This window comes from Hoplias malabaricus, chromosome Y (genome assembly GCF_029633855.1).
Source record: "Hoplias malabaricus isolate fHopMal1 chromosome Y, fHopMal1.hap1, whole genome shotgun sequence".
Lineage (NCBI taxonomy): Eukaryota > Metazoa > Chordata > Actinopteri > Characiformes > Erythrinidae > Hoplias > Hoplias malabaricus.
Genome location: NC_089820.1, coordinates 17,952,617 through 17,979,451, shown reverse-complemented (window position 1 = coordinate 17,979,451; position 26,835 = coordinate 17,952,617). Strand labels below are relative to the sequence as shown.

Below are 26,835 nucleotides of genomic sequence, written 5' to 3'. Positions count from 1 at the left end.
CACACAAACACACAGAGATCTGAAGAGAGGGAGAACTTAGGAGAGAGACATCTGTTGCTATGGCACTCTTTACGATGGCAACACAAGCTGAGGAGGTATAAACAACATTATCTAAGCAGCTGCTGTCCTCTAAAGCCCTGAGAGAGTGCGAGAGAGAGAGAAAAAGAGAGAGAGAGTGTGAGAGAGAGACTGACCACAGAGGCAACTTCAGTCATTAGTGATTAGGCACCAAGCCTTGATACAGTTCACACAGGCTAAATACTTTGAACAGATTTCAGTGCACCAGGGCTGCCCCTAGGAAAGACTGTCTGCAAGAGATTATTTCAGCAGAAGGGAAGTTACCCTTGTGGTCATGCTCCCACTCTCTCACACACACACTCACACACCATGAATATCAATCTCAAAACCCTTTGGACTCCATCTGTCTACTGTTAAAGCACAGATTTGTTTGGGTTTATGCATATGGTGTTAGAGATGTGTGTGATGAGGCAGAGAGAGCAAGTGAGAAAACGAAAGAACAGTAGGCCGAAATACAGAAAGAAGGAAGGAGTGTTATAAAAGGGGTGACATACTTGGGGTGAGGGTTGGTGTGGCACACTCGACCACTCCTTCAGCACTCAATTACTCCCTCAGCTTCCCTCTCTTGCTCTCTCTCTCTGACACTATCTATGTGACGAGCTTCTCATTAAAGAACCAGCTGCCAGCTCACCTCACACTTATTCACATCCACTTAACACCAAAGTATTCAGTAGTTTAATTCGGGATTCTGCAAAGTCTGTTGTCTGTTATGACATTACACAAAATGTGCCATTTAAACCTCAATGTTTAAGTACAGAGGCAGACACAAACAAGTTATCTGACTTATCCATGCTCCGTCAGCCTGCTTAATTTCAGTTAGCTACAATAGTATGGTGCAGCTTTATGCCATATCATTTTAAACTGAAAACCCAAACATCTGAAATGAAAAAGATTAAACCTCCCAAGTGTTGTGTACACCACAAGTGATAAAATCACTCAGTGTTGACCATGAGGTAGGTGATGTGTCGCTGGTGGGCGTATCCGGCAACACGCAGGCAGGCAGCACTGGACTGAATAGTGATACTTGAACTTTAAACAGGTCAGGACGGAGTAATTATGGGTCTCTCTTTTGTTTTGAGAAAGGAACAAATCTTCAGTAGGAACCAAAGTGAGTGGAGCAGTTCCAAGAGAACGTGGTTGGTAGTCACTGCCGTGCCTCACTTCTCATTTGCATAGAGTTGAGTGGAGCTAGGTACACTGAATTCACCAAATTCGCCCACTTTGCTTCGCTCAACTACAGTCACTGACTCTGATAATGAAAGACTCCCAGTCGCTGTGTAGCTTTTGATGCTTTCGATGTGCACACAAAAGGAACTGCTGTATTAAATGTAATCAATACTGCTCAACACTAAAGCAAGTGCTTAGCTTTATCAAGACACAAGTTTTACTATCAGTGAGCTTTAGTTTAGTACCTAGCATTCGAGTCCGGACTCTATAGTAAAACCTTCCTTTTCCAAGGTAAAACAGGTAGAGAGGCATTGCTCCACACTACACACAAAAACAAAATAACTGAATCACAGACTTTCACTAGAACAGACCAGACATGGGCACAATCCCTGAAGCATAACTCTCCCCATAGTGCATCTTTACTAATTAATGACACTCCAGGCAGCCATGAAGTGGAATCTAAAGCATTTTCAAGTTTCCGAGTCTGCAGCTGGGCACAGAGCTCTCTCAAACAACAGCAGCAGGCTAACAGCAGTCAGCAGTAACTACATTTAAAACAATGCTCATGTCTTACTGTCAGAGCATTAACTACAACTGTAAAATGTGGCATTGACCTACAATGGACTTACAATTGCTAGCAAGAAAGGGTACAGCATATTTTCATATGGTGCTTTGATGTTACAGGATTTATGTACAGAGAATTCATGGCTTTTGCTTGTAGTCCCTTACACACTAAACCAAAACATAAGCGAAATTAACCAGATTCCTGGAGCGTATATACATGTTTCTGACTATTGCTGTAAAATCTGTTACACATTGGATGATTTATGTGGAATTGCAAAAAACATCACCTCAATTTGTTGGTTTGATTGATGAATCATTTTTTTATAGCATAATTGTTTCATAGTGTCAATATCATATACATCCATGAAATTATTAAACATTAAAAACACATCCAATGATCCATATTTCTTCAAAATGCCAAAATGTACAGTCCATCTCCAGTGTTCAAACACTGGTATATGGCTTAGAGGGAAACTAAACATACACACACACACACACACACACACACACAGCCATTCTCCAAGGCTACTGTCAGTATATGGGGCAGAGGTTCCCAGGCGCCTGTCCTTGGCTGACAGTGCCATTTATATGTGCCATGTGAAAGCCTGCTCTAGGCATTTTTTTCATTCACCAGCTAAGATCACTGCCACCCCAGGGTGAGGGTGTGCCTGTGTGAGCATGCGTGCCTGTGTATGAGTGATGGATGCATTCATGTTTTCCTTCACTGAGCATTTATGTCCAAGTCTGCGCAGTCCAGCATCTTCACTGTAGGGATGACAACATCGTACATTGTTTCATACACAGGATATGTCATATATTGTACATACTGGAACACTGACAGAAAACAGTGCAGATAAAATGAGAGGTGTGGGGGAACCTAGTGCCAAACACATACATATGTGAACTAGAAGAACCTATTCCCAAACTTACTAAACAAATCTTTTCAGTTTTCAATCTGCTAAAAATGATTTTCACTTCTTGCTTTTGCCCATTCTGTCTTGGCTTTGAGAGAAACTTGGCTGTTCTTCAGCTTCCTGATTTGCTGCATTACTAATGAACAACAGTTTGTGGTGTACAATCTCCTCATGACACAGTGCTACCAAAGCCAAAATGTAACAAAATGCACAAGCAAATATTGTTTATAGTTTTTATAGAACCTAAACCACATCAGGGCAGTCAACAACATAAGACAATGAACCAAATATAACCTGTGAGCTGAGTATATCTATAGATCCCAAAAATAACAAAGAAGATAGTCAGTCAATGACAGAACCCTAAGTAAAATCCTGAGGTAAAATGGTTTCCATGAAGCTGTGGATGCCAAGATATTCTAACTATAAGAACACCTCACTGACAAATAGCTTTTGTGAGGTTACCATACACATGTGTATTCGACCTGTATAAATCAGTTATAGTCTACTGGGGAGAAAAGAGTAGACCATAGCTCAAAATTTCAGAAAATGCTTTGGTTATCATTTTATGGCCCTTTATCTCCATTTAAAATAACAAGATCTGACAGCCAACTGATGCTCTTAGGAGCATACTGAGACATTTCTGCATGCATACTGCAATATCTTGTTTTTGTTTTTGAAAAAAAACAGCTGAAGTGGAGAGTAGATCGACCTGATTACTGAGCGCCTGTCTGGACATTGTCCACTGCTGTCATTCATCCCATGACTACAAAGAATAAACAAATATGACTAATTGTTGAGTAACACAAAAACAGAATAAAATAAAAGAATTAAAAAAAAACTGCAAAACCTTAGTATGTTGACATAAAAACTCTCCTGTCTCTACTCTACTGAAAAACAGTTGTTGATAATAATTATTATATAAAATAACAATTAATTTAGAACAATTATTGTGTAATTTACATAATTTGGAACCAACACAAGATAATGATAAACGTGGGTATTATGTGAAACCTTCAGCAAAGTTTAAATAAAAAACACACAAGAGAAATATCCACAAATAACACAAATGATAATTCTCTCCTGACAAATGACCAGCACTGCTCTCCTCTCGATGTAGAATGGTCCTAAAAATGGATAATTCTAATGTCAGAATTACCCTGACCAATCACAAGGCTACACTAGCAACGCCTCCTCTGTGAGTTGAAGAAACTGGTGAGCTAAAGCAGCTATCCAGCTATTCGCCAAGCTATGGGGAGGGAGGGAAAGACATAAATAGAGCAAACACAGAACTCAAAACAATACAGAAGGAGCATGAATGGATTAGGTCTGAGTACAACAGGAATAGCATCAACACTCCCTCTGTGTGTATAACAGAGTAGCATTGGATATAGCAGTGACACTAGACCGGCGTGTACAGCAGAGTTACAGCAGGGAAGAAAGACCCACTTGGTAGGCAGTACAGCAGAGATAGCGGCCACACTGGGCCGGTGTGTACAGCAAACTAGCAAAGGGGGTAATAGCCACACTCCAGTGGCGGATGCTGGTCTGCTCAATTTCGGCCTACATCATAAAATGTGTCGGTTTATTTATATGTAAATTCTACCCACCGTTCCTTTTAAAGAAAATGATCTGTGACCCTGTTGTACTAACAAGGCGTCTTTTCCAGGGACTTGACTAATGTCCTCTCAATGGCCAGCAGAGCTAGGCTGCTTAAACGGCCTTGGCCCATGTGAAGTGTGTCCGCCTGTGAGTGCTTTGTGACGGTGGAGGGGCTCAGCAGCACCTGCTGGACAGAAACTGCGATAGAAGTCAGTCTCCAAACACAAGCAGCTACAAAAAACTCCACCAGAAATAGAAGCTTGATTTGTCGCAAGTCGTTTTTAACAAAGAAAATGCCGCTAAGAGGATTAAGAAAGTCTCCGGTTCAACTCAAAACAGAATTAAAATGTAATGCTCCAACGGATCTTTACACCAAAGGATCGCTGATTAGCTCATTTCGCTGTCAATCAAAAAGGGATTCAGCTTCAGACAGATCATCCAATCATCATGCAGAAGCTGAGCATCTGGGCCAGCCGAGGCCAGCCCACTGCCCCATAGACCCCCAGAGACGCTTAGTGTCCGATGGGCGGGACAAAGCCCAGCATTTGTCCAATGACTCGTGTCGTTTCGCTGCACTTTGCTGCTTCGCTATTGAACTCGATTTAAAACACTGTGGGAATGATTGAGAGGAAAGCTGCGTCTTTACCAGTGATAAGAAGCTGATTCTGAACAAAAGTTGAGCGCGTTGTAGTGCATATTTATTCAATGACATGTACACACAAAAGTATATATTTGATCACTTATTTTTGACATTTTAGGGGAAGCTGAGCTTCCCTTGCAGTTTCTGCCACACTCGGTCGACAGTACAGCAGAGTAGCGGCGGTGAGCACCAATTTGGAGACACTCTAGAAGGTGTCCCATTTGTATAATTATGTTAACAAAATAATCAGAAAAAACCACACTAAGGACACAAAAATAAAGGTCCGTAGGTTCATACATGAAAGTGTATATAATGCCAATTCTGTGCCGTTTTATTGTATACTTTGTGTAAAATGACAACCGCATTTCAGAGTAAAACCCAGCGACTGCTGTCTTGAGGCTGTGTGTTTCTATGGTAACATAAACAGCATTCTGTTCTCCAGTGATAGAGACCTGTCAGTCACGAAAGTCATTAGTATTGGACCATGCCCACATTGTTCTCAGAGAGCTCTGAGGAGTGTATTTTGGTCATACTTGAGGAGAGATTGATCATATTTATATTTTGTGTTTTTTTATTTAAACTTTGCTGACACTTTGCTATAATTTAATGCTTCGACTCATTCTGTTATTATCAAGAAGTACAGGTATGAGCCTAGCAGTTAATCTAGTGCATTAAGTGACAGGGAGCCAGGGAGACAGAGAGGGAGATATGGAGATAGACCGAGCTGGTGGAGTCTGTTTATAATTGCTCCCACTGGAGCTACAAGTGGGAAGGAGTGACCTTTATGCAGAATTAAATATATAGCACATGCATAGCTATTCTTTCATATGCCATATATTCCTATTCAAAATACTTGGTCCACAGATGTATACTGCACATTGAGCAATATATTAAATTGTACAATTAGAAACTTGAATCTATCTTTGTGAGCCGTAAGAGAAATCTCCAAGAGCTCTATGATAAGGTATCAATACAAGTATTACTAAATCATGTAGCTATTAGGCCTATCACCATATAGTGTTGTATTATACTTAACTTTGGATTCCATGTGAGTACTTGCAATATGTGATTTAAATGCAATCCTGTGTTTCTACTTCAAAAATCTTCAGCAGCTTTCAACTTGGAAAAACATTTTCACTTTTCAAGGTCATGTTTTCCCAAGTGTTAATTAATTCATTCTTTAATGTAATGGGTGTAATATTAAAAAAAGATGCTGCTTTTGGAATGTGAATGAAAAAGCAACTCAGTGAGACAAGAGCATCAAACAAGATCCTAAGAGCCCACATGGTCTTGGAGATCTCTTGTTGAGCAAGGGGAGTGCAGAACAAGAACCCACGTCATATATACACTCTCCCTACAGGATTAATCCCCATCACTTTACGCAGGACTAATGTGTGCCAGAGGCAAGCCCAGCTCTCCGTTCCCAGAGAACACCACTGAGTGCCTGCTCTGGTTCCCAGACAGAGTTGCTCTCATGTGGAGCGACCTTCGAGAGCTCCAGAATTATCACAGCAGGGCCTACACACCCACATGCACACAGAAAGACCTATACATAAGTGTACCCAGACTAACACACATGCCCAAACACTGGGTCTATAGTTTCAAGTTCTTCACTGCAAATGACGCAGAAAATAGCCAGAGAGTGAACATGAGCAAAAGACACAAAGGGAATCTTCATCTCCTGTGTAATACAAGGCAACACTGTTAATCTGGATGCCTTGAGGAGTGCTGAATATAAACTACATACAAATTAGCCTGTCAGAATCAGAATGCCTAAACTGTAGGATTTTGCCAATAGCAGCACTGTCCTCTCTTGTCCGTAAAGCACCCAACTCCAGGGGCACAGTGCTAATAAACTGTTGTGGGTAAAGAAAGAAAGAGAATGTGTTAGCTAATCGAGGACACCTGTCTTCCCTGCAGGTCTGTATTGTGATGCAGCTGGCTCAGTTAACGTGATTGCTAAACTGCTAATGCTGTCAATGATACTGGCTAGGTGACACCGTCACTCACTTCTACTGAAGATACGGCTCTGAATGTCAAATCTTTGCCATGAATTTTGTAAAACATCTCTAGTATGTAAAATGTGGGGTTGGAAAATCAATATAAACATAACCTTTTCTTGTTGATTTCCCAAAGGACCTAACACATCCATATTTAATGAACAATGTTCAACAGATGACAAACTATGTAAGAAGGGGCTGCAACAATATACTTCTTTATATATATTTTCTGCTGTCACTCCTAAGTACAACTCATACTCCTTAAGTTTCCAAAAAGCAACAACTAAATGATACTTTAGTATTGAGAACCTGATATAATAACATTCACGTGGAGTTTCAGGGTTACAAATCATTCTAGTCTCAAACGGATCAACATTTCTGATATCAATAAAGTATTAGAAATGCTAATTAAACATGGTCAATTAAGTTCTGTGCATCTTGCAAACATTCAGTCAGCTCTGCTTTCTCATGAGTAATAAAGCTGAGAGTATTTAGGGGATTACTGTCAGAAAAACTTAATTATGACTTTGAAATATTATTTTCACCATGCTAAAGCAAAAGTGACTGCAGTATGTAATTAAGCAGCTCTCTAGCTTTAGCAATTGCGCTGCTTACATTAATTTTGCTGCAGTTAGTTCATTGCCTTATTAAGAATTCTTTTTAATTTAGTGCATACAAAAATGCAATCTCTAATTTAAGTTGAGGCCTAGTAGCTATTTATAGCAACCCTCATAATGATTTTGCCTGAGCACACAAAACATTAAAACACAACCAGCTGCAGCCACATGGCCGTAAAATAAGAAGAAGAGGTATTTTGGCTATTCCCGAAGGGTGTTTTGATTTCTCTCAATTATAACAATCACAACACCATTCTCATCACCTTCCTACTACTTTGCTTTTTAAACTCAGTATCTTCCCATATTACTGGTAGTCAGAAAGAAAATGCCTTCAATCATAACCCAGAATGCTTATACACCACCTCTCTCATAGCACTTCAAATAAAAGCTGTTTTCGTACGCTGGTTTCAGATCTGCTTCCATTTCCCAAATCCCAATTAAGGCCATTAGAAAAAAAGCACCAAAACTGGTCTCCAAGCAGCATCAAAAGGCAACCATCAGCAGGACTCACTTCTCCTTTGCTTGGCCTGTCTTCTCTCCTCGTGTTTGTGTGTCAGGGTATCAGTCAATCTATTTTTATACTGGCATTTAAAATCTTATTGGCGCTAGTGTTTAACGCAAACATTTCTCCGCCTGACAATAAATGCATTTACATAAATGAAGTGAGAGTGTGCTATCCATAAGACTCAATCATAGGAGGATATGAATATCGCTGTTGTAGTATGCACTTAGAAGTGTGAGTAAACAATGCTGTGTTTGCACAAGGATATGCCTATGTGAAGCAGAAACCTGATGGACTGGATAGCTAAGTAAACAAACACTTTAAACCACTAAATATGTCAAACTCTGGTCCCAGCATAAAGAAAGTCCGTTCATAAGAGCAAATACACATTGTACAGGCTTGATGCTCCTTCAAAGTCCATACATCCTCTGTGTCTCATCTGTAGTATGGTGCCATCAACATAAATCACGTGGGTTCACAAGTATGTGAAAGAGTAAATGTGATGGTGAAAATACAGTCTAATAAGCATGGTATTAATTTACAATCCTTGCACGGAAATGGATCGTTCTTGACCTGACTGGACACACTGATGGACCAAACCACCACAAAAACAAACAAGAATTACATATCCGTTTTAGAGTCACAAACCTGCTGACTTCCAAGGCCACACAAGACAAATAATAAATGAGAGGAAGCTGCCCAAGGCTATACAGACCTCTGATATTATTGAACTGCAGCTGTTTCTTCTCCCTGGCTTCATATCGAGGCCATCAGACCAGACACAATTTGCCACTGTGTGCTTAAAAATGAATATGGCCTGAAGCTTTTTCTATCACAGCATTCATCAGAAGGGTACATGACATCATCATATATAGAATCACATCCTGTACTGTACTAATTTCATGTACTTACAAAAACATTGTGTTATTTTGTCATAAGTAAATGACACATACTATGTAAATGCCATGTTTAAGACATTTCAAATACATTAATAATTTGTTTAGCATTTCACTGAATTTATTTTAGTCATTCTCATTCATTTATGCTTCTGCTTTATCATATTCAGGGTTGCAGTGGGTCCTATCCAGAATCACTGGACAGAAAGCAGAAACATACCCTGGATGGGGTACATCACACACACATCTATGGACAAACCTGAAAAGCCAATCAAACAACCAATGTGTATTCACACCAATGGCACGTGATTTATTGATGTTTTTTTATGTGCACTGGGTTGAAAGGAGCTGTTGCAAGATGATATAAAAAGGATTTAAAAAGAATAGGTAAATATGTACAAGTATTTTTTTATATGTTTTAGAAGTGCTGGTGTTTCTGTGTACCTTCACAGCTCATTTGTCAGCCAAAGGCAGAGTTCAAAAATTGTTTGTTTGGCTGTAAATATATATTAACCTGTCCAAGACAGAACTTCAATGGGTCAGTCACACACACAAACCCCCTTGATGTGATTTGAGCTATGAACAGAGGGATAGGCAGGTTATCTCAGCCAGTCCACATGGCTGCAGGTGGAAAAAAAAACAAGCTAGGAAGAACATTTCTCATGCTGGCCACCTTACACATCTCCCTGGAAAGTGTTGTGACAGGCAACAGGCACAACCAACAACAGCTCATTTAAAAACATTATCAGTAGTAGATAAATAATAATAATAATAATAATAATAATAATAATAATAAAAAATATCACACTTTTGATCCTGCCCTTCTGGATGCCATGAAAAACGTCCATCAGTGTTTGCTGTTGGTATTCAACCAGAAGCATGCGAGCTCTACCTATGCCCTGTTTTTGAGAAACCCTATGTCAGCCAGCTTCTAGACATCTAATTGTGAACTGCCATGCCACAAGAGCACAGACAAGAAATCAATGTAGGCTAGGAGAGGAAAACAAACACAAGCAGAAGATGGATTTCAGTTTTGATTTCTCAAAGGGCTCAGAAGAAGATCACAACTGATTTAGTAATTTAGTCCAAGCGACGGCTTAAAGTGAACGCAGGTATTATGCCCTCCCTGATTATGTCAGGGGATTTCATAAAGAGCTTGGGATTTAATGCCCCACCCTGTCTTGAAGGATGATGATAACAAAACTAAACTCCAAAGGATTCATGTATATTTGAGAGATGACTATGCAGGAAGATTGAATTCTATGGATGAGAAGATGCAGTCAAAGTCATATCTGCAGTGTGAAATTGATGTTCAGATTTTCCTATGACTGGAGAAACACGCTATTCGAACATGACAAAATCAACTACCGTCTCCAAGCACTTTTGAATTAGTCAGTCAGTCAAAATTTTATATTCTCCTAACCATGTGTATTTTACCAGCTGCCTGGATTCAACTGGAATAAATGATATTCACTCTATTTGCCCATTCCCTACATTGATTTATTGATCTGTGCTGTTCCCTACAGAAAATATCTGGATGGGATAACTGTTTAAAGACAATGACTATTACATTTCAACACGAATTTCAACACTGATTTAAAACTGATTTGAATGTTACCATGAAGTCTATCAACATTAATTCATTAATCATGTGGGGGATTAATTATGTGGAGGTAGGGGAGCTTGTCTTTTAAACAATATATTTTAAAAACTATAAGCATATTTTATGATTACTGGAACATGCACTAAATGTCAAAGTAGATGCCTGAAAAAACAATGTTTCTACTGAAATCAAGAGTGTCAATTTGGTGTCTCCCTTATGCTGCAGTAGATGATGGAAATCTGCTGTAAGGGCTTTACTGAGTCCAGACATGAGAGCATTACTTAGGGCAGGTACTGATATTGTACTGATATTGTGTGAACCGTTCTGGATCACAAACCCCACAACTCATTGCAAAGCTACTCGATGGTGCTCCATCATTCAGAGAACACAATTTCACCTCTACACAGCCCATTTATATTTAGTTACCACTAGCCCTATAACATTTGGCCCCTCCAATGATGACCTTAAGTTCATGTCCAGCTGCTCCTGGATATTACATTCATTTTTCAATACTTTTCTATGTATATTACACAAGCTTTGTGTGCGCAATAGAACCACTGTGTCAGCAATGTTTGTACCTTACAGTAGCTGAATCATTTGAAGTGGTGTCTGCATATTTCTGAACATATAATGCATACAAATGCAAAAAGCACTTACTGCATGGTGCAGATAAATTACACATGCACAATTCACACAGAGACAGTTCATCTTATGTCGTTTGTTTGTTCATCAGTTACAGAGGATCAAATACAGTCCCATAGGAAAGAAAATTAAAAAACTGTATCTTTAATGTCTCATTAGTTTCTCCTAGACAATCACACAGATATCAAGTCTCTCTCGGCTGAGATAATATTCCTTATGAGCAGAAAAACCTAGAAATCGTTGTGTGCCTCATCACTTTAATTTTAATAAAGATCTCAATAAAGCCACACTTTAGACTGGCTCAGATAATAATACACTGCACAAAAAAAATATCCCAGACACTAATATTTGACACTCGAGTGTCCATTTTATCAGCTCCACCTAACATGTGCACTTTGTGGTTTTACAGTTACAGACTGTAGTCCATCTGTTGCTGGGCTTAGTTGGTAAGCCCAATTTCACGCTGTTTTCAACGGTCAGGCCTTCAGAAATCTACCAAAGTGTGTATAATTTGGACGGTGGATCATTCGCAGTGCAGCAGTGACACTGATTTGGTGCTGTGTCTGTGTGTGTTGTATGAGTGGCTAAGACACAACACTTCTGTTGGGGTATTTACACAGCACACACAATAACACACCAACACAGTGCAGCAGAGAATGATACACCACTTGAATAAAACCTGCTTTTCTGTGGCTCTGATTATTTTTATGTAATTTATGTAATTGTAGTTATATAAAATAAACTGGGGTGTTCACTGTATCTGACAAAATGGACAGTGTTGAATATATTTGTGTGTGTGTTTGTGTGGATCCTGCGTTAATCTGAAAGTGAACACCCATCTCTCATTCTGATCTTCTCAATCTCACCTTTATCACATGCGTCCTTTTTGTCTAAAGCTATATCATCTAGGGATATTTGAGAGTCAACTTTAAGTCTCCTAAGCCACCCAAGAGCATCATTTTCTCTGAGGTTACAAGTTCTAACAGTAACCTTCACACACAACCGCTGGGTTACACACATACGGTGTTTTCACAACCAGCAAGAAGGTATCATTAGCAGAGGGACTGGGATATACTTGACCCACAGCCTCTGTGCAACACATAGAAGACTCCTTTTTTAATATTTACTGCGACAAAATTATGAGAATTGCAAAGTGCGGGGACCTGTCTGCCAAAAATAACAATAACACAACTGAAAAATAACCTAAAATCAGTACAAAGCCGTTGAACACCGTTTGTGAAGGTAGTCTTCATTTTATGTTTTGAACGTGCAGTAAGTGTAAAGAGAGATGAAACACTGCATGTAGTGTTATGTTGGTTCTCAAAAAAACACACCCAAACGCGGCCAAAAACTCCAACATCCGCAGTCTTTCCAATGCATCGTTTATGGCGACGGTGCTGCTGCAGAGTGCTTTTCCCACCTGCAGAGCGGAGCGGAGCGGAGCAGAGCCAATACTGAGGACGCCATTCAAAATAAAAAAAGAGAAAAGCTAACAGCAACCTTGCCTACGGAGATCTACCGAGAGGCAGAGATGAAAAAGCTCAGAGAGAGCTGATGTGACTCCTCGGGTCTTCAACACTGGAAGGCATAAAACAGCCTAGTGAAGATTAGGGAGTCACGAAATGTGAGTCTGGGTGTGACATGAAAGATTTAACCCCCCCTCAACACACGCAAAGAGGGATGCTGAAGCGGTATTAGCTACTACACTCGCTCTACACTCGCCAGGCTTAACGGCTGTTAGTTTGTCGCGCTCCAAGTTTGCCTTTATCCCCGTTTCTCTTTCGTTAACTTCGTTAACCCCTCTTGCCGTTTTCCCCGAATCGTGTTCGCCTCATAAAGTTATAGTTCTATACATTTGGGCCCGGGTTTCGTCCGCATTAGCCCTCGGACTGAAGAGCAGTCAGTGGGCGTAGCAGCAAGCTCCTCGGTGATAAAGCGTCTTTTATTTATTTGAACTCAAATTTCAGGCGTTAAAATATGACATTCATATTAGGGACTGAAGCAGGACTCGAATGAATAAATCAGCGACTCGGAAACAGAAAGGTTTTCTTCTCGCTGTGGAGAAGCTCGTCGATTCCAAGTTGCCTACACTGAAGGGACCGTCATATTTAAAATTCATATATCGTTTTAAAACGGCTGGACCGCGCTAAACGGCTCTCACCTGTTTTCAGGAGTCTAACGGTTTTCCACCATCTTCCGTCCCTGCTTTTCACACTACTGCCCTACAGTGCGTTATTGTTACACACCCGTTTTCTGACAAGTCCCGCCCCACTGCTCTCGGATTGGCTGTTGGCTTTTAAGTATCAACTATTAGCCAATCCTCGCACACACGGCTATATACTACAAGCCTATATCAGGGCTAGGAGGCGGGGGATGCAGCAATAGGAGTGTGATAAAAAAAAAAAAAACCATAGGCGTGTGACTCCGCCCTCCCGGCAGGCGTGACATCAGAGGCCTGCGAGTCAAACAATACCAAACCTAACGCACCAGTATTTCTGAATGAAGCGCGACTGCTGTACACAGCTTTGAGGAGCTTAGACTCCAGTTTTTCCTCTTCATATCCATCCTTTATTTTAGCCTGCTTTACAAGTATTATTAAAAAAAGGTAATATAATGCAGGTCAAATTTGCGCTACACTAATGAGAGATCCTAACATTTGTACTGGCTATTAATAGAAAATGGAAAAATGCCCCTCCTAGGAACAATGCACAGTTACTGAAAAGCTAAACATTTTTGTATGACCTAAGCATATACAGCATGATGATACATAACACTACATACAGGGGAGATGTATGTCCTCCATACCTAACTTGAGCTGGTCAATAAATCACCCACCACCACCCCCTCTAATTCAGTGAACAACTTTGTGTCATGAAGACACTGCAGTGATGCAATTAAATTTAAACTTTTAGACTATTGTAATTCAGTTTTGCGTCTCAATTACTCAGAAAATTCAGTTTCTAAGACAAATTTTATTTCATGTGGTAAGCAACTGACAAAAACATTTACTGTGAATATTTTTTTAAATCTACAAATAAATACAGAACACACGGATGAAATGCTAGATTTGTTAATGCTTGTGGTATATATATATATATATAAAACAGTTCCTTTGTAAACTTAGCTAACGGAAGGGTAAGAAGGGAAACTGCAAAAACCAAAACCTTCTCCTTCCAACATTGTATGAAATTTAAGAGAATGTATCTGCATAGATGTACCAGCATGTTTCTTCAGTTCTTCATATATTGTGTTATGGCATTCAATCCACAGAGATGACTCAAGAAAAATGAACATGTAACACAAGTGCAAACATTTTAGCATCTTTAAAACAGCATAAATTAATATAATTCAACTGTTAAAGTTACAGCTTTCACAACTGAGCAGGATAACATAAGAGTTAAGGTGGAAGCCCTGCAAATATAAGACTTTAATATAATATGTTCTCAGGGAAAAAATAAAAAGGCTCATCTAGACAAGACTGATAGCTGCAGTTGGTTTACTGAGCAGGTAGCTTAAGAATAGTGGCAGAACTTACATCAGTAGCACAAAAAGCAAGTACGTTAAAGGAAAGGAAAACTCAAAGTAATACTTTTTTCCTTTTTGTGTCATCTTGAAAAAATAAGATCCTAATAATTTCTGAACAAGCAACAGAAAAGGCAACTCACTTTACAAGAAACAAATGCTTCAAGTAATATACGTTACGAAGACTTTTAGGTGAGTATGGCAAGTTTTAATTTGGTGTAAAAGTACTGTATAAAGAACTTTAAGCATGTAGTGATTAATGTAACGTAACAAGGATGTATCACTCTCCAATGCTGTCCTTCATTAGGGGCTCTGTTCAGCATCAGCTCTAATCTGCGCATTTGTGCTGAGAACAGACCCCAAAATCCTATGTTTTTGATATAATAAATCATGAACACCTGATGATGACACACTTGAACATTATGGATAGAAAGCTGTTTAACTTTCAACACACTTGGCCAAACAGGAAGGTGGAGTTGAGTGAAGGAAGCATGGACTTTATTGCCAAGCAAAAAAGCAGCAACCCAGTACTCCTGATTGCTACGGCACCTCGGAACAAACATGGTGCAAGAAAAACACTTGAAGGTTAGATACCAAAAGCCAGACTGAAATAGCCCTAAATATAGTCATGGAAATCAAAACGTCTATGTGCATCACTGTGCAACAACGCAAATATTTCCTAATGGCATATAATTAAACGTCTAAGGTCCAGTTTTTTTCAGACACAGCTTAATCCTAACCCTAAACTAAATAATAAAATCAGTAGGTATTGTTATCCTTTCTATGTAATAAGCAGACTCAATCTTATCTGAGGAAATGAGCTCAAGTTACAGAGTTACAGTAAGTCAGTTTTTTTTCTAAATATTTTAGTGTTTATATTAATAATACCTTTATTTCAGTTTGCCAGGAAATATTTTTGCATATGCAGTAAAATGAGTAAAAGTGGTATAACTTTTCTAATGTCCAAGCCTCTATAAATGTGCCATAAATAACTTCCACTACTGTTACAAGACCTTGATTTCTAGAATTATTACTTCAGGAGGTTGGCAAATTACTTAAGCATGGCTGGAACAATCTAAGAATTCATTCATTTAATAAATCAAAACATGAGTGATACCGTGAAACTATCATCAACTTTACACCAGATTTTTTTTTGCATAAATATATTTCTAAAGTAGTGTTAAAAGGTAAGCAGCATCTGTCAACCCAGGCCTTTACAAGCCATATTGTATGGGTGCAGAAATAAGCACCATTTTACAAGTGTTATACTTTAACTTAGTAGCTTGTACCTATTCTATTCAGGTAAAACCATCCATATTTACAGAGTAGAGAAAACGACTTGCACTCTACTGCAAATGCAGAAATTCCCCTTCATAAAGAAAACTCATACTTGTGATATGACACTATGTAAAATGGATAAAAACCACACATTGTGCTTAAACGCAGAGATTCGTCTTATGTTAATGATTAGATTATGTTTATTGTTCTAAAGTGTAATGAATGTGCTTCTATGAGATTATAGAGAATGTTTGAGGCCTGTGCCACTGATACAGCAGCAGATACAACCTAAATAAAACCTCAAATCCCAAGAATGCCACCCATTTCCACTATGTTCATTAGCTGTATACAAAAGTGTTAATAAATATTGATCACAAAAGGCCAGACCTAGTATGTTCTTTTAATTGATTTAGAGAAACTTTAAAAATCCTTGATTGTGCTCACATTGCTGAGTGTGCTTGTAGTAAAATGCTCGGCTATTTCTATGCTCCAGTACAAAAGCTCAAAAAGGAAATGGAGACAGGTATGTGGGCCCTGTATGTTGTTGATCAAACAAAAAGGAGAATGTGTGTCAGGATAACTTTGGGCTCCTAGACTTCCAAAAAATGTGCACTGAAGTCTCTTAAGAGGAAACCTACAACTGAAGGCAGCATCAGTAGAACATCCTGCAGCCATAAGTTGTGGAAGACAAAAAATATAATAATTAATTAAGAAAAAAAATAAATCTAACAAAAGTTGGAAAAAAAAATTATATAAAAGTTGTACAGAACTGACAAAATATCGAAACAGACCTGAGATATCAAGTACCTGAACTAAAGCGGATACTGCAGACCAGCCAAAAAGTGCCATTCTCCCAAGGCTCCTCACTGGTTTTCATCATGAAGGGGAATTCGCTTACTGACAAAATGGAGTCCGGCCATTTTCAGAGGGCAGGCTTAAGTGGGTGGTGCTAAAAACTATGTTGACCTATTGGGTTCCACCCACAGGGTGTTTCTTGGGCTACTGACCTATGACAGAGTCCAGCCACTTTTTGTAAGCACTGGCAAAACGGCCTTGCTCAGGGCTCCGGCAACTACTGAGGATTTGTGACACAAAAACATGTTCAGAGGGGAGGCCAGGGCAGGGAGGCACAGGTCCTCTCTTCAGACGTTTGGTGTCCTGCGTGTAGCCTCCATGCTTGCTGCTGTCCGGCACGCAGTCTACATCCATGTCCAGTGAGCTCCTGCTTTCCACATGTGGCTCTGAATTCTCACTAAGGAGAATGGCGGTGTGCGTCAGAACCGGAGACTGAGGCCCTGCACCCTGGCTGTGTTTCCGCCAGTAGTGCCACAGATAGAACACATGCCGTCTGTTGAGGAAACATGTTCATTATAAGCATCTTAAATAAAAGCTTAAGAAGTTAATAACAATAAAAGTGACATCATGATTACCAGTTTCATTTTGATTACTCAATTAAAAAATAATTATCAATAATATGTAGTTGAATATAATTTTATTAAGCTGAAAAAAGCACTATATTTGGATGTTAATGTAAATTTTCTCAACTTTATTAGTGATTAATATTTGAAGGTGCCATATGCATTTATTCAGTGTTTTATGAAGTCTGAATAGAAGACTGAGAAATGCTCAAATAGGATTGTAATCATATTGTTTTCTTTTATTTAGTGGGCTCAAGAATAAGCTCTGCTCTGATATAATGGTTAACCACAAAGACAAAATAGGACGGTACTGAGAGAACAATTTTGTGTCTCAGTCTAAAAATACTTGCTGTAAAAATGTTGCTGTATTTATTCCTGAATTCCATGCACACTTTTAAGCTGTGCAGCGGTATGGTGTGTACTACTTCCTTATGGCTTCTGCCTGTGTTCCTAATCTCACCTTTCCAGACTCAAACTTACACATACAAGACAACCATATCGAAGGCTAAACAACATGGATCAAGGCTTAGATTTTTCCACCAATATTTCGCATGGGATGGACTGCTGAAAGATCACTGCTCTTGACTGCTTGTAAAGTGAAGAGACACACAAAGCCAGATTGTTGAAACATGTTGAATGATGTCACACTATTGCATTTTAGTTTATAGAGGATATACATATTTAAAACTGTGCCTTTATATGCTAAATGATGTGCTCCATCAAACAATCCTCCTGACTTTTACATTCAATTAATTATGACTATGCACAGGACTGCAAACTGTACTCAGGACTGTCAAAAAGCGGTACAAAGCCATGAAGTAGCTTAGGACATAAAAGAAAATGCAAGTATTACAACAAAGTCCTGGGGGGGGGGGGGGGGGGTGTATATGTGAAACAATAACACAGACCACACAAATGCTGCCTCCACAATGTCATTCTTAATTATTCCTTATTTATTTCTACACCCCCCAAAAAAAACTTAAATTTTTTTTTTGTTATGTGACACTTTGTCCATTTTTACTTTTATGCCAACCGTGCTTTCCTGAATTAGGAAACATTTCACTCTACAGCAAAAATAAGTAAGTTTTACCCATCTATGGAACAGATTTAGAGCAATATCCTCATCGGTTCAAGCTTTTCAAAGTCTGGAGGTCTCTTTGTTCTCTAAAAACCTCCAAAATGTCATTTAATTGCCGTGAGCAGAGAAAGAAAGCCTAGCATACCAGACCAAGACATCGTTTTGTACCCATATACAGACACTGGGTTTTCATAAACATATCAGAACAGAACACCCAAACAGATTGGAGAGTTAGCAAATCCTCAGAATTCATTACACAAAAAAAAATAAAAATAAAAAAATATTTGACTAAAATCATGAAGGTCCCCTTTAAGTCAATTGTAATTGCATGACTTTTGCTTACATGACTATACAAGCAACCAATTATTGTGACTATTAACCTTAAATAAGTCATTTTAAATAGCATTTTAATATTAAATTTGAATATTATTATTAAATTTAATATTGTAATATTTAATAATAATTAATATTATTCAGTTACTCAAGCCATGCTCTGGTGCAAACAAATATTTCAGATGAAAATTATTTGGATTGATTACATTAAATATAATTAAGTTGATAATGTGACCATAGTGACTGGACTTATATTAAAAAGCAGGATGTCTTCAGAATGAATTAGAATGTTTTTTTCCTCTCTTTTTCATTGCTCATTACTTTCTTAATTAAAAATAAGAATTGCTATTGTATTTTACTTATTTAATTGTTTTGTTTTTATTTGTATTCCCCATTTCTGCCCATTTTATTGCCTTCTCTTTTTTTAATATCTTTATTTTTCATATTAGTAACTGTAGTTTGTGAGAGAGAGTGCGAGAGGTGTGGAGACAGAGAGCAAAAGAGTGCGAGAGAGAAAGAGGATCCCATTCACTGAGCTATGGTGCTGCAGCAGAGTATCATCCATCAAACTATAACCCTGTGCTATAAACACATCAGGCTGGTCCAGCAGAAGGCCAAGGACAGCTTACTAGAGACAAAGTCATCTCTCTCTCACACACACACACCTTCCATCAGCATTGTATGCAGCTGGAGAACACGTTCCACCTGATCCACAATCCAGATGTAGATTAATATGAAGAGCCACTGAATGGAACTCTAGCTAAAGCTTGACACAGATAAATTGGTGCAGAGGCAGATGACACACACACACACTATATATATATATATATATATATATATATATATATATATAAACTGCATTCGGTCAGTGATAGCTGACACAGAGCTAGCTAGTTCATTTAGTAAAACAGAAGGGTCAGGAAAATTTTATACGCACAGATAACTTAAAGCAAGTGTGATATTTGTCCAGTAGGATTATTAACTATATTAACAAGCTAAAACCAGCTTTGTAAAATAACCTGCTCTCATAATCTTCAACTGCACAATACTAGGTGTGGGTGATTTGGCCCTAAAATAATATCACAATATTTCGGAGTATTTTGGTTTTAACGATATTACTGGCGATATGAAAGAACACTGATATATATATATATATATATATATAAAATTTTTTTTTTTATTTCAAGCACACACCACTGCAACAAAATAAATGTTATATTCAATTAATACTATATTTAATTTCTTATTTAAATTACATATAATTTTTTACTTTAGTACAAATATAAAAGTTTCACACATTAAGAAACAACAAATAAATTTGTGTGTGTGTGTGTGTGTGTGTGTGTGTGTATGTATATATATATATGGCACAGGCCCACACAATATATTTACTTATTTTAGTAAGGTATTCTAAGGTTTGTCCCCCAATATCTACAGTTAGACCCTGAGTCTGCTCACCTGTGGCACCAGAGTGTTTCATGACCTGGATATGACTCAATGAGGTCAGTGCAGAGCTCCATCTCCTCATGGAAGAGCTGAGGGATGGCAGTGATGTGGGGGTCATCCAGTGCAGTTGCAGTAATCTCTCCATTAGATTGATGGATCTGCTGGGAGTCAGTGGGGGGATGTGGAGGCAGGTTCAGACTCCCTGTGTGAAGACTCTCACATGAATGACCTAATTCACCCAGCAGAGCTTTGAGAAGGAACTGCCGGTAGTGGAAGCCACTGTGGTCAGACACATGCATGGACACCCAAACCCTTGTGGAGGACAACTCGTCAAGAAGAATCTGTAGAAACAGAACCCAAGCATATTATTGACACATTTCATAGAAGGCATCTGAATGGTTGCAATGCTGGAACAGACCAGGTGTAGCATATTTATTGCATTAACAAGGCTGCAAATGTTTGGTTCACAAATTCAATTAGCTACAACATCCACCTCATTCAAATTTATTCATTCATTCATTCATTATCTGTAACTGCTTATCCAGTTCAGGGTCACGGTGGGTCCAGAGCCTACCTGGAATCATTGGGCGCAAGGCGGGAATACACCCTGGAGGGGGCGCCAGTCCTCATTGAAATTTATTTTATACTAAAATGTTATATGTCTTCTCTAAACAAAGAGCAATAATTTCTCACTATATTAAACAGGATTACCAATACAACATGTCCCACATTATAACTGCTGTTAGGAATAAACACTTTTATAGGTAGAAAATTGATACGTGAAATGCAATCAAATTCAAAGTGAATGAATGAACTGAAGAAATAATACATACATGGGGAATCTGCAGGGAAGGCAGTCACTGAACATAAAAAAAAAACCTTAAACCACCAAACTCATTTTCATTCTTATCTCATTAGTTACAAAAAAAAAATCACCTCCTTGTTAACAAATTATCTTTAAAATAGCAAACTGCAGTAGAACTGTTGTGTCTGAATTTATTTTGGACCGTTAAAACAAGTGCTTCCCCCTCACATTCTGTTCAGACCCTGAGGCTCAAATTGTGCCCTAGAACACTTGCCCAACTCTGAATCCCATTAAGAGATGATAAAGACACATCAAACGGTCTGAGATGCAGTGAACCCTGAGATCTAATAAGCTCTCCTAACTACCCACACACAGTTCCAGCTCTCACTACCATGAGAAAATACTCTAGCTCAAAACAGGTCATCTCGCAGAGTCCCAAAGGGGCTTCAGTAAAGACAGGGCAGCGGGAATAGACAGTATTAAGGTCATGAAGAATCAAAAAGGAGTTGACACATTGTGTCTTTGAATATTATTTGTACTGAGGAAAAAAAAGGAACATTGAAACAAGAATATGAACTACTGTAAAGGGCAATGTTGCCGATGATTAACCATTATCAGTAATTCTTGCACTGTCTTGCACTGAGGCCTTTAGCTAGTCCTTGTTAACACTGTTTTGGGAAATTGAGCACGATGAATCACCAATCAATCAGAAACTGGCCTGGGAGAGCAAGGCTGGAAAAGGGCTGCTGTTCCTGTGTCTTTTAAACAAATAACATTTATTATACTAAAAATGACAGAAATTTAGATTATTATGAATAAACATAGATGCATCAGAGCTCTAAAGGGGTACTGACAACACTAATCTAATCTTACATTAAGCCTGCAGATGTTGGCCATCAGTGTTTAAGGGAAAATCTGCACCGTTATCAAGAATCTAGCTCTAGTTAGCACTATTCAAAAAATAAATAAATAAATAAATAAATAAATACATACGAGTGGCTTAGTATGTCCTAAACCAAATACAAAATCATAATGGCTTATCCCATTTTGGGTTCAGCAAGAACCTGTGCCCACCTTCAAGTTGCCTTTGGCCATATGCTGCAGAACCCAAATGCGGTGGGACCAGGCATTATAGTTGCTAGGATAGCGGCTGGCAGCATCTGCACACACCCTCATCTCCTGCTGAAGTGCTCTTTGCAGTCTCTCACTGCTCCTACTACTTTCAGGGTCTCCATGTGGCTCAGCCTGGCCCTGCTGCTCCTTCTGTCCTGAACCAGAGGAACACTCCTCCTGCAGCCTCTGCAGCACCCACCGCCTGTCACATGACAGATAAAGCAAGAGAATCAGTCCCATTTTTCCTCCATACAGGTACAATATTTAAATATTGTTTTATTATTATGCATTACATACTCAATTACTGAATTACAAAAATGATATCACACATTGTTTTATTTAAACATATACACACAAAATGTTTCACACGCTTTTTATTATATATTAATAAGATACAAACAGTAATGCAAAATCTGAAAACTAGTCTAGTGCAATTCAAAGAGCAACTTCTAGACACAACTGCCTTCTCTGCACCCCTTCAAGTTTCTAGCACAAGTTCCACCAGTCATAAGCCCCTTTCACATACGCATTGTAACCCAAAAATACTGCAGGGTTTTCTCAGAGGAGCTCTATAGGTGAATGCAACATTTGCCCTGGACTTTACGTGGATTTTTGGCCCACCATACCCTTAGTAAATCTCAGCGTATGTGTGAATGCAGCCGCTGAAGTTCAGGAGTATTTTCTGTATGTGCTGCACAGGGACTGTCATCCGCCTAAAACACACAGAGCATTTCCCACTACAAGAACCTGTCTGATGCTGAAAATCTCCCGCTGTGCACAAGATCATCTATAAAACAGTAATAGATACATCTACTGCAGATTGAGCACTTATGGATACATCTAGACCACAAGAGAAAGGCAGGTTTGTATGTTCTTTTGCCCTGTTCATTAAAATCAGCTGACGTCATGACAAAATGACTTAAACCAAACACTACAAAGAGACTTTGTTCAGAGTTTAGCTGGAGAAGAGACATTACATTTGTCAACGAACAAACGATCAAAAGAACAAAGAATAATCTACTGAACTGTATGTTTGTTGCTCATTAAGTGCCATATTTGAAGAAGAGACATTCTAAATAGTCAGAAATCTATGAAAGTTAAAGAATACTGCCTCCCCCTCAGGAGTTCTATGAGATTTAGGACAGCAGAACACTGTGACCCCCATTTCTTCAAACCTCCTTGGGGATCAGATGACTACGTGATCTGCCAACACTCACAGCTGTCAGCACCTGATCTGAAGGGATGGAGTGAAAAATGCATTCTAATTGAGTACTAAAAATAGGAAGCGTGTTTGGTCCATGCCAAGATGCAGTATTGCATAACTCAGTTCAGATATTTAATATTTCAAAGACCTGCTCATCTGACCTCATTTACGTGTACTCACGAAAGCCATTTTTGAAGAGCATGTTCCGTAGCTGCTTAAATTAGGTTAGGATATACAAAATGCCTGCTGTATTAACACCATAGCCATCACCTGAACTGGTTATTATACACATATCACATGCATTTGTATGCACTTATCAGCTGCACATATAGCACAAAACTGTTTTCTCAGATAAATCAAGGTGGCCTGACCTGTGTATCCATGTCTCTGGGCTCTTAGGGTACTTGGTCAGTGCTAATTTTCCCAGGTAGAGGTCCTTCTCTGGATTTAGCACTCCACAATGTAGCAGCTCCTTCCTACAATTTACAAATGTACCAGGGCCATAAACAGAAGTTTTCAGATTTAATAAAATGTAGGTATATAGTATATATATGACCAGAATTAGATGTACTGACACATTAGCACCCCCTAAAGGACAATGTACATTTTTTTGTAAAAATAAATAAATAAAAAGTAAAAATAACAACAAAAGAATAAATACATAAATAAACAGGGTTTCAGATGATTGATGATAAATGCCACATTAAAAAAAGCATCTCTTTTTTTAAAAAGTACTTAAAAGTACCAAATGTCCCAGGTTTTTAATGCATCATTTCTTTATGAATTTAAACATTTTCTATTATTAAAAATAAAAATATATATATGAAAGAATGGATGAATGACAGTGACATAGTGCAGACTAAGGAAAATGAATCAAATTGTCAGTAAATAAAAATCTGAAAAATTAACGACACCGTATATTGGGAAGCGGTTTTAGCTGTTTACCACTTAGCAGCACTGTTCATAAAAAATAACTTCCTACAAAGACGACATATTGTAACCATTCTATTGGAAAAAATGATTGTTTTGGCTCATTTTATGTTGAACATAATTACAGCTCTGTAGATTTATCATATTTCAAAGAACAAATTTTGACATAAAAGTCATAATTACTCTCAAAACATGCATATTTAGACCTCAATAAGTTGTGCATCAGGACCTGAAAGATGTGCAATACCTAAATAAGAATTTCTATTTAACAGATTTTTAAATAACGGGGACTGTAAACAGATTCAGTACCTGACATTCCAGGCAGTGGTAAAGTCTGGGTTTAACAGCAGCAGTGTGCAAGTGATGTCCACCAGCACTGCAAGGAAAAGAAAGTCACATTTACAGGCAAAGCCCAAATCATCGGTTATAATTAGCATTCACTGCCACCTCCGGAACAGGACAAATACAAAAGCAAGGACCAAAATGTCTCCTTGATTCAACCTCCCTCTCAGTTTGCCAGAATAATGTCTTCATGCCTTGCCTTCAATATTCCATTTGTGTCCTTGCCATGTGTTTGCTACATTCAAGTACGAGGCAATGGAATATTGAATGTTGAATAAGAAATTGTCTCACCCTCTCTGTCGAGCCACTGCTTGCGTTGCCTGTAGAGCAGCAGCTTGTTGTGCACATAGGGCAGGAGGAACTTCACACACCAGCTTTCTACTCCCAGCTTATTCTCAACTAAGACAATGGGGCTTCTGTTGTATCTTGCTTCAGGGCATAGTATGAGACCAATCTCATCTCTACAACAAATAAATAGGACAGCATATAAACAACACCAACAACAAAAATAAAAGATAAAACAACAAAACCAGCTCCAGCGAGGACGCTTTTCTGTCAACTACCAAATAAAAAAAATATTCTTTAAGGGTACATTCAGGTTTTTATATTCTCTATGATGGTTAATATGCAGGAAGCACAGATTCATGAAACCATTTAAAGTTGCTTTATATAGTACAAAAAATACTCTCTTTTGTTAACAGCTTTATCTTTTACCAGAATAAGTCTAAAACTACAGCGTACCCGAAAGCTGCTCTGGCACATTTACAAGAGATTACATAATAGACAAAAACCTTTAGGTCAGACTTTCAAATGTGCTTGTGCACCCACAAACAGCTTCTTCAGTATTTATGGAAAAGCTTTATCGTGAGAATGGGATGCTCTGTAGCTGTGACACTTGAGCCATGTTTACCATGCCCAGTGCAAACAGTCAGTGGGAATGGTTTTAAGTCAGCCACCACTGGCTTTGCAGTTTTGAGCATTGGACCTACATTCTGAGGAGAGACAGAGCAGCATTCAGTACTTTTCCGGTGAGCTTGTGTCATGTTTGAAATAAGTACTCTACCTCATTAATACTCTTATGACTGACTGCAATTATATTCTCAGAGGTACAAGCCTTCCCAAAATAGAAGCTGTTACTGTAGCAAAGAGGGAACAAACTCTCAAACAGGCAGACAAAAGTAAAAATCAGTATGTCCTATAGGTTGTACTGGAAAGTCATTCTAAAATGTACTACTAAATTTGCCACGTTTGTAAGAGCTAAAATCCTCCACCAATTAACCGATAAACTCGTGTTTTTTCATCAAAACAACATATACACTGAGATCTTTTCCCCAAGAAATCCCCAAATGTCTCGAAAGCGGTTTAAATGCAACTCTAAAGCATCATTTACATTCAGTACCCATGAATTCCTGGGAATTCAAACAGTCAACAACTCTATCTCCATCCATTATTCGCCTGCAGATGAAAAGCCGTGCACTGAAAGTTGACATGTCAGGTTTCTTAAGTTAATGACATGTGATAATCTGGCTGTCTGAATTTGCCTGTTTAAGTGCGTCTTGGGAATAGTGCAATTTCTCAAAGCAGAAATGTTCAGAAAGGGCACAGTCCGCTTATTTCCCTCATGATACCTATTCTAGTACATAACCACCACCACATAAACGTGTTAACAAAGCAGCTAAAAACTTGTTGTGAAAGATAAAAGCTTTAGCGGTACGCAGAGTTTTAATTCAGACACCAAGTGCATTTGGCGCTGAATCGTCTAAAAAGACTCCGTTACAGGGAACCTTAAGCTCCAGCGGCATCTGTTAGCGTTAGCTTAGCGCAGCTCTACTTCTTTACACCTGTCCGTTAGCAGCGCCGCTAGTGTCTAAGTAGTTTCCAGCTTTAGCGTCATAGCGACAACGGCACGCTCACACGCCCTGGTTTTAAAATACGGGAAAAGATGAAGCCAATGCCACTTACATGTTGGGGTTTCTCTTAAAGGCGTTGGTAATATCTTTCACAACTCTCTGGACCAAGACATCCACCTCCTCTTCCGACCCGGCCATTTTCAGAGCGCTGGTGACGTCAGCGCCAGTGACTCAACCTCATCCGGGAACTTTATTTATTTTTTATTTATTTAATTAATTATTTATTTATTTATT

General features: G+C 38.7%; 2 protein-coding genes across 3 annotated transcripts in view; both read right to left on the bottom strand.

Annotated features, from left to right (window-relative positions):
• The window catches only part of LOC136679137 (amyloid-beta A4 precursor protein-binding family A member 1-like), a 44,806-nt gene extending 31,369 nt beyond the window's left edge, over positions 1 to 13,437 (bottom strand). For both annotated transcript variants that reach the window (XM_066657445.1, XM_066657449.1), the window contains exon 1: positions 13,384 to 13,437. The gene's annotated coding sequence lies outside the window, so the exon portion shown is untranslated. The remainder of the gene's footprint in view (positions 1 to 13,383) is intronic.
• Positions 13,438 to 14,224: 787 nt separating this feature from the next.
• On the bottom strand, positions 14,225 to 26,751 carry LOC136677613 (protein prenyltransferase alpha subunit repeat-containing protein 1-like). Its single transcript, XM_066655179.1, has 7 exons — positions 26,654 to 26,751; positions 24,983 to 25,152; positions 24,659 to 24,725; positions 23,791 to 23,895; positions 22,177 to 22,417; positions 20,310 to 20,638; positions 14,225 to 17,370 (listed from the first exon to the last, which is right to left on the bottom strand). The coding sequence occupies exons 1-7, from the start codon at positions 26,737 to 26,739 to the stop codon at positions 17,022 to 17,024; spliced, it is 1,347 nt and encodes a 448-aa protein (XP_066511276.1). The 5' UTR covers positions 26,740 to 26,751; the 3' UTR covers positions 14,225 to 17,021.
• Between the last annotated feature and the right edge of the window lie 84 nt (positions 26,752 to 26,835).